Below are 14,480 nucleotides of genomic sequence, written 5' to 3' on the forward strand. Positions count from 1 at the left end.
ACAATTTGCTAATATTTAATTATCTTTTCCAATTATTTTGGAATATATAACTTTCAAATTAAAAAGTGAAAGAAGGGCTTCCCTGGTGGCGCAGTGGTTAAGAATCCACCTGCCAGTGCAGGGGACATGGGTTCAATCCCTGGCCCAGGAAGACCCCACATGCCACGGAGCTACTAAGCCCGTGAGCCACGACTACTGAAACCTGCGTGCCTAGAGCCCGTGCTCCGCAACAAGAGAAGCCACGACAATGAGAAGCCCATGCACCACAATGAAGAGTAGTCCCTGCTCACCGCAACTAGAGAAAGCCTGAGCACAGCAACAAAGACCCAACAAGTCAAAAATAAAATTAATTAATTAATTAATTATTTTTAAAAAGTGAAAGAAGAAAATAAAAATGGTTTTGATTGTACAATATAAAATGCTTCAAGAAATTCCAGTTGTTTGACAAAAAAGTTAATTTTTTATAGGAAGTTTTCTAGAAATAGGTATTTATTTAATTTTGATGCAGAACACTATACTAGGGACATATATTTTAAAAACAAAGGAAAGTAAAAAGACTTTCCATGGCACGCTTAGAGATAAAAATAATTTTTGTATAAAACAACCCAAATCCCACTAGAAGTAAATAAGCAGAAAAGAATTTACTGATGAGAGAATGCTTTAAGACTTAGTAGACATGGGATAAAAGAATAGAGTATTGTGGCATTAAGCAGGGAAATTGATACTTTCTCCAAGATCTCTGCCTTGCTCTAGGCCCATTCCAGGTAGCCACAGTAAGCAGCATCCAGCAATGAGCAGGCTAACCCATCTGCCCCCAGAACCAGGGGAGGACAGTGACTCAATATATGAGAAGCTCTTTTCCCATTAGGCAGATGAGATTGGAAATGCTCATCTGATTTGCTACACTTAAGGGCTTAAGTGCCTGACATCTGCCAGCCATTCCACCATGTAGGCAGAACTAAGATTACAACCTCCTATTCAGACCTCATTGGCTCTGAAACCAAGGGTTATTTCTGCTTTGTTTCCCAACTAACTGGTTAAATCCACCTTTCAATTCATATTGCTTCCAACACTGTTTTCTCAGGCTTTGTCCTGTTTTCCATCTATTCCTTCAAAGTTTTGATGAATTTCAAAAATATATATATATATTTGACACTCCTACAGATTGCCCTCCCTATTATAGAAACCTCCCCCACTATATGACTCCCTTCAGACTAAGAAGGAATTATCCAAGAGGTAGGAAGAGGACCGAGTTCAAGTAGGACCATGGAATCCTTGGGAAGATACCTTCAACGAGAGTCAGGGTTCAGTAGTATTCATTACTGCAAATGAAGACTAAGAAAAGAACATAGGTTTGACTTATGAGGGCCTCAACATTGTTTTTCATTCTTTTCTTCCTATTTCTGATCAATTTCCATGATTCTTCTCTATCTTTGGCATTAGTACCCTTTCCACACAACATTGAGAGAATCCCCACTGTCCCACTACCTTCAGACTAAAGAGTTGATATAGAGGTAGGACAAGGACCACAGTAGCGTTAGGATCAGGGAACTCCCAGGAAGCCTTCCTCAAGGGTGAGTGTTTGGCAATGTTTATTGCTCTTTGGGCTTAGGAGTTAATGTGAGGGCTGTGAAAGATAGGAGGGAGGTGAAACGGAAGAGAGATTTTTAGAATAGGGAAATTTAAAATCTGTTTTAAGAGAAAAGAAGAGCCCACAGGAGAAAGATTGGAGATACAAAAGAGGGTAGGAGTAGAGAAGGGATGGGGTATACTTCTTATGCTGAAGCAAGATTGAAAAAGCAGAGTCTGGATGAATTTACTAAAACATCAGTGGAGAGTTGGCATTAAGACAGATGGCTCCCATTTCAGTAAACTAGGAAGTGCTATCAGATTACATTTATTTAACTGGTCAGATAATTCAAGTGAATTGACATAGAAATTTATATACTGGTTCAAGAGAACTGACTCACATTTTGACAGCTTTTATCTTTCTATCCTACCAAAATTTCATTGAAATGACAGAAGAAATGTAAAACAATAATAAATCCATAGCAACTTTAGAAAGCAGGGAAGGGTGCCATCAGAAGTGCAAATTTCTGTAAGGTATAAAGCAAATAGGATAAGATTGATGGCATGTACCAGCAAAGGGGAGCCTGCAGCTCCATAGAGATGGAAAATATCCTCCAGAACAAAAGGAGTCTGTAAATAAGCCCAAGATAAAAGGCTGCAGGGAACTGAGAAGAATAGGTTATGTCTGGTTGGCTAGGGTGGTAGAACAATTGCACCAGTGTCCTGCCTTCAGGATGATTCTACTGTGTACAGGATGAAGCCACAAATTTGGAAATCCAAATAAGATATGAGAGAGTCCCAAGGGAGATTTTGATGAGGTAGAGTCTCCCCTGATTTATGGGCCCCAGAAGACAAGGAAGTACACCCACCCCAAAGATATACAGTGTACACAAACCAGCCTGACAGTGTGGCCAGCACCATGTAGTCATTGTCACTCTCAGAATCAGGTGAATGTTGTCACTTGAAATTCACTCCCGGTAACAATGCTCAGTAATCAAGATCCTTGCTTATAAATATAAATAGATAACCAAGAACCAAACATTCAAGAATAACCAGCCCAAGGGACTTCCCTGGTGGTGCAGTGGTTAAGAATCTGCCTGCCAATGCAAGGGACACGGGTTCGAGCCCTGGTCCGGGAGGATCCCACATGCCGCGGAGCAACTAAGCCCATGCGCCACAGCTACTGAGTCTGCGCTCTAGAGCCCGTGAGCCACAACTACTGAGCCCACGTGCCACAGCTACTGAAGCCCGCACGCCTAGAGCCCGTGCTCCACAACAAGAGAAGCCACCACGATGAGAAGCCTGTGCACCACATCGAAGAGTAGCCCCCGCTCACTGAAACTAGAGAAATGAAAGCCTGCGTGCAGCAGCAAAGACCCAATGAATCCAAAAATTTAAAAATTAATTAATTAATTAATTAAAAAAAAAAAAAGAATAACCAACCCAAGCACAGAGAGACATCAAACTCAGCAATAAAACAATGTAACCTTTGTGGGAACAAAGTTAATTTGGGAAATAAAGAAAACTTCAAAGTTATTTAATATCTTTAGTGACATTCAGGTGGATAATAGCTTATTTTTAAAAAAAGCTGCTATGAAAATGAAATGATTAGTGATTTTTAAAAAAAATCACTCAGGCTATATAGTAGACTTAACAGCCAAAGATCAGCTTAGTGAACTGGAAGGGTGAATGGACTAATTCTCACATAATCCCAGGTAAAATGGCAAAGAGGTGAAAAGTATAAGAATTTATTGCCCATAATGTCCTTCCTGTTCCCTTTTTGGATCTGCAAATTCTCATCTTTGTTGCAATTCTTTCTTAATCTTTCTTTCCCAATTTTGTTTTATACCTTCCATAAATTCCTTCCTATTCTTGCATGCTGGTAGTACCCTCTAACTTTGCAGCATTGCTACAGATATATTTTTAGATTTATATTTCTACTGTCACTTCAGTAGAATTTTTAGAGGGACAAGAAATTAATGTTTAGGTTCCATCAGTGACCTTGAACTACAACAATGAGAGAAGATCCTTTCCACATTGGTTTTCTTGGTTTTGGTTTTGCTTTTTTGTTTTACGTTGTTCCTTTAAATTTGGTTTATTTTTCAGAGTATGTGTAGAAACTGTGTTGCCAGAAGAAGTACTTTTCTCAATAGATTGCCTTATCCGCCAGAGTGACATAAAGATTGATGATGGTCTCTTTCATCCTAAAGAGATTCCGCATGTTCAGAATATTTCTCATTGGGCACCTGCTAACATTGGACCATATAGTCAGTCTATCAAGGTTCGTAGACATGTTTTCTTGTTTTTCTGGCAATCAACTAAATATGTGAAGGAAGTTGACAAGTTGGCTCTTCTTTAATAACAAAGTTTTCAATTCAACTATAATCTTTATCTTGTTAGTGATCCCAAGTATATATAGTGACATCTTTAAAAGGGGAAACTTGATATATAGGCAAAAATAATTAAGAAAAGCAATTCTATATATCATTTGATCTATGAAAAGTTAAAACACTATTTAAATTTTTTTTTTGGTAATTAACAAAAAATAAATATGAATTAATTCCAATTTGTTATAGTCTTAGTTTGGAATATGAAACAAATATATTTGTAATTTTTTGGTTATTGATTTCTAGCTTAACTAAATGATAGTCAAAGAATGTACTCTAGATAATTTTAGTCTCTTGCAATTTGTTGAGGCTTGCTTTATGGCCCAGCACATGATCAATTTTGGTAAATGATTCATATATATATATATATATATATATATATATATATATATATATATATATATATATATATATATGTATTCTTTTATTATTTGGTGCAGGGTTGTATATATGCCAATTAAGGAGGGTTTATTAAAAGTATTCTTCAGTACATGCACCCCAATGTTCATAGCAGCACTATTTACAATAACCAAGACACAGAAGCAACACAAGTACCTGTCAACAGATGACTGGCTTAAGAAGTTGTAATATATATATATAACGGAATATTACTCAGCCATAAAAAAATGAAATATTGCCATTTACAGCAATGTGGATGGACCTAGAGAATATTATGCTTAGTGAAATAAGTCAGAGAAAGACAAATACCATATGATACCTCGTATATGTGGAATCTAAGCAAATAACACAAATGAATCCATATACAAAATAGAAACAGACTCACAGACATAGAAAACAAACTTATGGTTACCAAAGGGGAGAGGGAAGAGGGATGGACAAATGAGGAGTATGGGATTAACAGATACAAATTAGTATACATAAAATAGATAAGCAACAAGGATTTACTATGTAGCACAGGGAATTAAATCCTATATCTTATAATTACTTGTAACATTGAAATACAGTCTGCAAAAGCCTGAATCATTAGGCTGTATACCTGAAATTAACACAATATTGTAAATCAACTATACTTTAATTTTTTTTTTTAATATTCTTTAGATCTTCTATAGCTTTGCTGATTTTTTTCTTTCCTTTCTTCACCAGTAATTGAGAGAGGTGGTTGTATGGGATTATGTTCTCCTTTAAGCTTTGTCAATTTTGCTTTAGATAGTTGAAGATATGTGAAAGCAAGTTTAGAATTGTTTTATCTTTCTGATGGATATCCTTTTACTATACATCCACTTTCAAAGTAGAATAAATACACTGCACTGATTTTTTTGGTTAGTGTTTCCATGGTATGTACTTTTTCATCCTTTTACTTCCAAATTTTCTCTATTCTTATATTTAAAGAATATCCATTATAAGTAGCATCTAGCTGTAATTTTAACCCAGTTTGAAACTATTTGCCACTTAATTGGAGCAGTTCTTTTAATTAGTCATGGATCTGTGTTTATACTTATCGTCTAACTATCGGGTTGGCCAAGAAGTTCGTTTGGGTCTTTCTGTAAGATGTTACAGAAAAACCAGAATGAGCTTTTTGGGCAACCCAATATTTTCTCCTTTTCTCACTGGTTTCGTGTTTCTTTTTTTTCCTTCTTTACATTATTTAAGGTTAATCAGACTTTCTTCATGTTAGGTATACATTCTTTTATATGTTTTAGTACATATCCCAAAGAATACACCATACAACTTGTACTTATTACAACCTAATATAATTTCATACATTTAAAACTTCTTGGAAAATGCTAGGACCTTAGAATATTTAAGTCCATATATTACCATTCTTTGTGTTATTGTTATCAAACATTTTAGTCCTATCTATGTTTTATTCCTCAGAACACATCATAGTTTCTATTTTGTATGGTCAGTATTCATTTATATTTACCCACAGTTTTTACTCTCCCTGTTGAATTTCTGTGTTTCCTTGGAATTATTTTTCTTTTTCCAGAAGAACTCATTTTTGTATTTATTTTAGTGGGCATATGCTGGCAACAATTTCACTTGCTTTTTTGTTTGTTTGCTAATGTCTTTATTTCACTTTCACTTTTGGAGGATATTTTTGGTGGGTATAAAATCTTAGGATGACAGTTTTCTTTCAGCAACTTGAAAATGTCATTCCGTTATCTGTCTTTCATTATTACCATTGAAAAGTCAACTATCATTCTTATTTCTGTAATTTGGACATTTTTTTCTTTGTCTTTTTTCAGCAGTTTTGCTGTGATGTGACTTGTTGCAGTTTTCTTTGACTTGATGTCTTTCAATTTGGAAATTCTTTGCCTTTATTTCTTCAGTTTTTTTTCCTGTCCTGTTTTTCCTCTAGGATGCCAATTAGGTATACTTTTTTACTCATCTTATGTTAAAGCTATAAACTTTTTAGTATTTCATCTCTTTTATTCACCAAATTTCAACCCAAATACTTTCTGGTATTTCTTTCAGATCACTTATCCTCTCTTCATCTTCCAATATTCTCTTTAGCCCACCTATTGAGTTTTAAATTTCAGTTATTACATTTTTAGTCCCAGAATTTCTATTTGATTTTTTAGAATTTATAAATTCTTCATGTTATTTATTTTTTGAACCTAATTATAGCTCTCTTTATCCAACCTGATAATTCCAATAAACGGGTCATCAATTGATCTGATTTTTTCTCCTGTCCTATTTTGTGTCATGTCTGTTTTCTTATTTTGTTATTAGTATCAAACATTATGTTTGCTAAACTGTAGTGGCTCTGGATAATGTTATCTTTCTCTATGGATCTGGTTTGCCAATAGAATCTTGGCAGATTACCATATTCTAATTCTAGGACTCAATCGCAGATTTGGTGATGCTCAATCTACCTTTTGTTTGTCTCTGCTTTTCTGGTATGTGGACACCTGGGTTTCTAACTGAGATCCTGGAGTTTTTAATCAAGATCTCTCCCCCTTGGAAGTTTCTGAACTATAGTTTTTGTCCCCCTAGGACTGTAAGACTGTAGAAAACCTTGCTCAGCAAGTCCTTCAGTGGCTTTCTGCCTAGCTTCTTATTCTCTTGTTTGGTGTAATTTAATAATTCAGCAAATGATTTCTTATTCTTCAGTTCATTTACTTGTAGAAATGCGTGCTTTATTGTTTGTACTAAATCTTATAAAATAATTGCATGCATCATAAAACATATACTTTTAAAATGTACTAACTTTTCTTATCTTAGCATTAAAAAAAAGCTTCTTCATATAGTCTGCTTTCCCTGGAACCCAAGAGAAGTTTATTTGTTTGTTTTTCTTCTTTTTCATTTTCTTAACCAGGCCCTCAGAGTTTGTATCATTAAAGTAGTTATTAATGTTTGGAATAGACATAAGATTATAAAATTTAGCATTGGAAGGAACCTAAGACATCATCTTCTGTTGGCTAATCTCCCACACAGTGCAGAAATGTTTCATGCAGCATCCTTGGCATATGCTTATCCGGTCTCAATTTGGATATCTTCAGCAAAGGAGCTCATCATTTCCTGAAACAAACCATTCTGTTGGACAACTCTATTTTAAAAATCCTTATGTTGAGCTAAAATATGCCTCTTTGTAACTTATACTCATTTACTCATTGTTTTAAGTTTTCCTTCTGGAATAAGTCAAAACAAGAGAACACTTCAGATAGCTGTATTTAAAGCAGATCTAAATGCCATTCCTGTCTTTTTTATTTTTTATTTTTTTGCCTTCTTGTCCCAAAGCATTGAAGGTAATTTGCTGAACTCGGATAATAATAATCATAAGGAAGGCCATTTATTTGGTTACAATTTAAAAGCTATCTTTACATTATACAAATCCCTCTGACATTTTGAAGACAAAAAGCCTTTTGTAATTAATCTTGAATTACATTTTTGTATACAAAAAAAGAGTAAGAAGACTGCCATCTATTTTCAAAGATGACACTACATGACCACATGTGGGAATATAGAGAAAAACAGTATTCAATTGTAGAGATATGATTGAAATCTTGGGGTGTGCATTTTTGTTTCCTTTTCATACATAGACCATCTTTAAAACCTGTTGCTTGTGAATTAATAATAATGACAATAATCTTGTAGCAGCTAATATTTGTTGAGTACTTACTATATGTAATTCATGTATCTTGGTTCTACTTTTAGACTGAGTTCTCTGCTCAATAAAAACTCTCTAATTCCTTATAATGTAATTTATGATCCAAACAGGATGCTTTGAGCATCAAAGAAGGTACTATTAGTAACTACTCTGAGACAATAGGTATAACCTGGAACTGTCCAGGCAGAGGGGGACTTAGAGTCACTCTTCTTGAAGTTGGATTCTAGTTATTCCATTGGCTGATACTGTTTGCCCAGAAATTTGCATATATATGCCACATTGTTTCAAAAAGTTCTAAAAGGCATTTTTAAAACATTATTAAGTCCTGTTCTCCTTATGATTTAAGATCCCACTTAAACCCCACCCTCTCCATCACCTTCATGATTGAACAATGTAGTTTTATAGGCAAAATTTACTACTTTTTTTCATAATTTTTCAAAAATGAAAAAAATCCATTGTTCTTGTTCCATTCTTCTTCAGCTAAAATGGAGGAAACAGTAGGGCTTAGAAGTCTAGACTGCCTATCCTCGCCTGCCAACCCTTAAGGTATTCTCAAAATGGGAGAAGAGGTATATTTTGAAGAATCAGAGCTGTTGTGTTAATAATCCCAGATTCCAGACCTAATTAAAAGTTAGAGGATGGAGAGCACCTAGTGCTTCCAAATTATTTTGCAGAAATGCTATATTTGCAAAACGAATCCCATGATCCCTAAAGGATGCCCATCCTCATTCTAAGCAGTGTTCTCAGTCTTGGCACTATCACATGGGGCTGATTCCTGAGTTTCACTCTGACTTAATTGGTCTAGGGAGGGGCCTAGGTTTGAGATTTTTTATATATATCTAAGGTTGAAAGCCACTATTCTAAAGCTACACGGGGGAAAGAAAAGATTTTTGCTAGGCCCAAGATTTGTGATTGCAAGTGCTGGCATAAGTAAAGTGCATGCAGGAAGATCACATAGATTCCAGATTTTCACACCTCAAGATCAATGCATCACTCTGAAACATCTGGTTGATTCTAAAGGAAACTTTCAGAATCTTGCTGGTCAGATCAAGGGGGGAGGAGATTCATATTTTTCCCCCAAACTATGTCCTTTTAACCTCAACCTGGCAGAAATCACTTTAGATCTTCTGTTCATAAAATAAAGAACTATGTGAGTTCCTTTTTGCAATATTGCATACTCTAGAAATTGGATCAAAACGATGATTAGGGAAATATAATGTCTATCCAGTTTCTTTTGTTAGTAGAAGAGAAAAACAGCGTAGAAATACTTATTTCCCTCTGTTCTTGCCTTTGTACTCTTTAAAATGGATTTAAGATAGTTTATCCTGTCGCTAAGGAGGCAAGTTTCATACATTAGTTTTCATTAGGAGCAATATCAGATGATCACCATACAAAAGCGCCTCCTCTTTTTATTTATTTATTTATTTATTTATTTAGGACTGTATTGGGTCTTCGTTTCTGTGCGAGGGCTTTCTCTAGTTGTGGCAAGTGGGGGCCACTCTTCATCGCGGTGCGCGGGCCTCTCACTGTCACGGACTCTCTTGTGGCGGAGCACAGGCTCCAGACGCGCAGGCTCAGTAGTTGTGGCTCACGGGCCTAGCTGCTCTGCGGCATGTGGGATCTTCCCAGACCAGGGCTCGAACCCGTGTCCCCTGCATTGGCAGGCAGATTCTCAACCACTGTGCCACCAGGGAAGCCCGGCGCCTCCTCTTTTTATGCTATCTTTTCTAATTTATGCATTGCCACAATCCATCAGCCTACCTGTGCTAGCTCTAGGATGTGTTGAGGAAAATATTTTTTCACTTTAGTATCAAATATTTCTTTTCTTAATGACTCAGTATCATCATGTTGCTTTATTTTTTTAATCTGTATATGATTTTCTTTCCTGACTAACTTATGTCCATAAAAGGTAGCTGCTAAATCATGATTTTGACCCATTGATTGGATATTTCTGATTCTACTTACTAGAATGAAATGAATCTCACATGAGCCAGCAGCTTAGTTGTCACACCAAACACTGGTCCATAACACTGCCAGAAGGTTGTACTGCAATGAAACTTCAGTTCCGAGAGTTAACAGTTTCCTCACGCTCCTCCCTCTGTCAAGTATGTTTAGCTGAGCTTGAGCGTATGACTTCAGTTCATAAAAAGTTTACAAGTGCAGCTGGAATGCTTAGCATTTGATTGTTACATAAATAAGTATTTGAGAACATATGTAAACTTGACAGTGTTAGTACCAGATGTTCCAGTAACACAATAATGTACTTTGAATGTCCCTTCTCATTTCGGCTTGTTGATTTTGGCACTCTTTCTTTATCTGATAAGTTTCAGAGAAGCACATATTAACTCTATCCATAGTGTTGATCCTCTTATTGTTATATTCAAGTTAGATGTATTACATTTAATGTGTAGAAGTACAAATAGCATAGACATTAATACACAAAGTCATTTTTTACACATCCCCATAAAATACAAATATTTCAGTTCCTTAATGTTTATGGTATATAAAGAATAAAGAAATCTTCTCTGGGCATATGAATGTACTCTCATCTCTATAGGAATTGCCCTTCCAATTATGAGTTTTCCAAGTATTTTCTTTCTCTTTTTGACCACCAGGCACTTCAATTAAGAGACTTCTGTCTCCTGCACAAATTCCCCTGCCTTCCTCAGGTCTTTTCCATCCCCTCACCATAGTTGACTCTATCTTGATATGTAAAAGCTATTGGCATTCTGAAGCACAATTTTTGTTTCTTTTTGGTTTTATTTTGCAGTTATTTCAAACTCACTGAAGAATTGTGAAAATAAGAATGGTACATAGAACACTTATATATCTTCTTGCCAGATTCACCTGTTGTTGACATTTTGCCCCATTTCCTTTATCAGATGAGTGTGCTCACTCTTTCTCTCCCCCCCTCTCTTTGCATATGTGTATGTGTGTGTGTGTATATATGTATGTATATATATGTGTGTGTATATATATATATATATATATATACTATGTATATATATATATATATATATATACATTTTTTTAAAGTATTTGTTTGTTTATTTATGGCTGTGTTGGGTCTTCGTTTCTGTGCGAGGGCTTTCTCTAGCTGTGGCAAGCGGGGACCACTCTTCATCGCGGTGCATGGGCCTCTCACCATCGCGGCCTCTCCCGTTGCGGAGCACAGGCTCCAGACGTGCAGGCTCAGTAACTGTGGCCCACAGGCCTAGTTGCTCCACAGCATGTGGGATCTTCCCAGACCAGGGCTTGAACCCGTGTCCCCTGCACTGGCAGGCAGACTCTCAAACACTGTGCCACCAGGGAAGCCCTATACCATGTATATATTATGAATGTGTTTATGTATGTGTGTATACACGTGCACACACATTTTTTTCTGAACCTTTTAAAAGTTAGTTGCATAGTCTTTTACTCATATACTCCAGTGTGTATTTTTTCTAAGAATAAGAATATTATCTTACATACAAGTAAATTTTAAATAGATATTTTTTTTCCTAATCATCCATCTGTATTCCAATTGTGTTTGTTAACCCAATGGTATCCATTGTAAGATACCCAGGTCTTACTTTTGGACTCAAGTTGCACATGTTGGATGTGTTCCGTATAGTTATAGGGCTCTGGGAACCTTAATGGCCCAGCAGTTTACTAGGGAAGTAACTTATTTAGAGGAAAAAATCCAAATATGGTCAAGAATGAAAGCAAGAAGTTTAAGCCAGAAATTCAGTTCTAAGCCTCAGAATGAGAGGTTATGCAAGGCCCAAAAAGGACAATCAATCATGAGATTGTTTGGGAAACGTGGTACAATATGTGTTAAGCCAAGAGATTTAGAATTAATGCCCTGAGATTGATGGAGGTCTGTCTTTATATGAAAACATCTCTATGGTAAGGAAGCAAGCTTGACAACCTAAAAGAGCCAGATTCTGCCTTGCTTGGGCTTTGCCTGATAGAAGACTGTGACTCAGGTAGTCACGTGGCTTTTGTGAGATGAGATTCCCTCAGTGATCCTCTGGAGCAGAACCAAAATGGCTTCGGAGATAAAGGAGTGCAAGACCTCCTGTACCGGTTGCCTCCGATCATGAGGGAAGGGGTAGAGCGCCATCCAAATAAGAGTAAAAGTAGTAAGAAGTAACAGGGAAAAGGAGTAAAAGGCAAGTGAGTAAATGATTTCTAATTTTCAGAGTGGACCTAGGAAACATGCTTCAGGTTTGTCCAATGGATGCAGCACAGTTCCAGAGGGAAGAGAGTCAACTAAGTTTACTGATTGAATTGTTTCCTTTGGTGGAAAATGTGTTTTATTTGTATGTAATATTGTAAAAAAAGTTTTTAGAAACACACTGTGTTATAAATTTCAAGCTTGCCTCCAAAGATACAGGAAAACAAGAAAAATGTGCATGAAGTTAAGTAAGAGTAGACCTAATTAGCATTCTTATAGAATGAGCTGTAGATTTACTGGAGACTTACAAAAGGGAAAAATACCAGAGCACCAGACTAGCACATCAATCATTTGAAATTGTCTGACAGTCTTGAAGAGGATATCCTGGCTGCAGAAAGCACATAGCTGTCTTAAGGCTAGGGGCCCAGGTCAGAACTTAATAAGAACAAAAGATGAGCAATTTTGAGAGGAACCAGCTGGCTTAAGGTGATCCAAAGTGCACAGATGTTAAAGGCTTACTGTTCCAACAATACCATTACCTAACACAAGACTTACAGAATAACCATCAAAAGAATTACACAACTTGATTTACCACGTTGACCCTTGAGATCTAACAATATATGTGTTTCTGTTCCAACATACTAATTTTCTATTTCTACTTCCATGTTATTTTACTTTGTGTCTTCTGGTTGATGGCTGTAAGAAAGGACAGAATTTCTTACAAAAGTTGAAAAATAAAAGGTAACTGATCTTTCTTAGAAATATATATAGAATCCTATTGATGTGAGATATTTAAGTAGGTTTTTAAAATGGCCTAAGCACAATAACCAGGAATCTATAATTTCCTCTATGCTTGCATCAAAATTCCTCAAACTCTTAACACAGGTGGTTTTGTGGCGAGCAGAGAGATGGTAGATCTCAAATCAATTATGACCCTTCTGATGTGGTAATCGAATGTAAAAGGGAGTAATCTAAAACATAAAATCTAAGTGGTTTGAGTCATGGGAGTAATCAGGAACTGAAAACAAAAGTGGTTTGGAAAATGTTCGTTTTGCTAGTGCAGAGTATGTTGCAGTTAAAGTCATGAAAGATATTTTTACTTTCTTTAAGACTGTGGTCATTGTCTTCTATCAGTGATATTGAACACTTTGTGAGTGTAAGAAATGTTACTGATAATTACATGGAGGCATGACATACCTTAGAAAAGAGTCACTGTGTACCATTTAAAGATATTTAAAATGAATCGCCCACCATATATAGTAGAATCAACTCTTTGACTCGGAGGTACCCAACTTTATTTATTTAGTAAGGAGTATTAAGTACTTAAAAATAAAAAACCTTTATGCCTGTCTCTGTGGCATTACTGAGTACATGGGCTGGCCATGTGAAAATTCCTTGTCGCGTGCACCATGCCATACAGGGAGGCTTCCCCATTTGCACTTAAATAAAGATGTGAAAACAATCATGTTAAAAGTGATCCTCGGTGACTGGTTGTCTCTATTTTCAATTCTAGGACATAGTAACTGCATAAATAAGCAGGATTTCAAATTTGATTATTAAACTCTGTAAGTACATCACGTCCTTTTGTTATTTGTATTCAGAGAATGTGAGAGTGAAGCTATCTAATTTAGCTGCAGCTTGTCTCCTTTTTTAAAAAAAAAAACACATCAAAATAGCTTCATGGATGAACTTTGAAGAATGGCTTAAACATACTGTTTTTTTCTTTCTTCTCAGGTTAGTGTCACTTCAAAAATAAAAATAAAAATAGGCACTCTTACTGGAACTTTAGGAGTAATGCTGGGTATAAACAAGCTTAGAATATACTTAACTGTAGTAATCCTTCCCGACACACATCGAGATGAATTAATAACCAGATTTGGCATTTCAAATATTTTTACCCAAGGCAAGGGCTTTAAGGTGTTTTCTTGGTATTAGAGAGTTTAGAGATGAAAAAGGTGCCATTTATTATTTTCTCTTTCTGTCAGCTTAGGACTTCTCTTTGCAATCACGTTTATTATACTGGGCCTAACTGTTCTTAAATGTTTTACCTGTTGAAGAATGTTCCATTCAATGTATAGCCAAGGTTTTGACTGAATAATAGTCCGATAAAATCAGATACGATAAGTTACTGGAGGGGAACTTGGACTTGGAATCATAAGTGAGTTCTAGTCAGGAATCTGCAGCATAATTTGTATTGATCTTGAGCAAATCACTTCCTGTCTCTCGGTTCCTTATTTTCTCATATGAAATGCAAAAGATTTTGGGTAGACTGCAAGATTCCTCTGGTGTGACA

The 14,480-nt window shown here is 36.0% G+C and overlaps 1 protein-coding gene across 1 annotated transcript in view; it reads left to right on the forward strand.

Moving 5' to 3' along the window:
* The window catches only part of LOC103000372 (uncharacterized), a 108,185-nt gene that overhangs the window by 14,342 nt on the left and 79,363 nt on the right, over positions 1-14,480 (forward strand). Inside the window, exon 3 of the mRNA XM_007180439.2 lies at positions 3,676-3,850. Coding sequence (XP_007180501.2) covers positions 3,676-3,850 — 175 coding nt within the window. The remainder of the gene's footprint in view (positions 1-3,675; positions 3,851-14,480) is intronic.

This window comes from Balaenoptera acutorostrata, chromosome 3 (assembly GCF_949987535.1).
Source record: "Balaenoptera acutorostrata chromosome 3, mBalAcu1.1, whole genome shotgun sequence".
Taxonomy (NCBI): Eukaryota; Metazoa; Chordata; class Mammalia; order Artiodactyla; family Balaenopteridae; genus Balaenoptera; species Balaenoptera acutorostrata.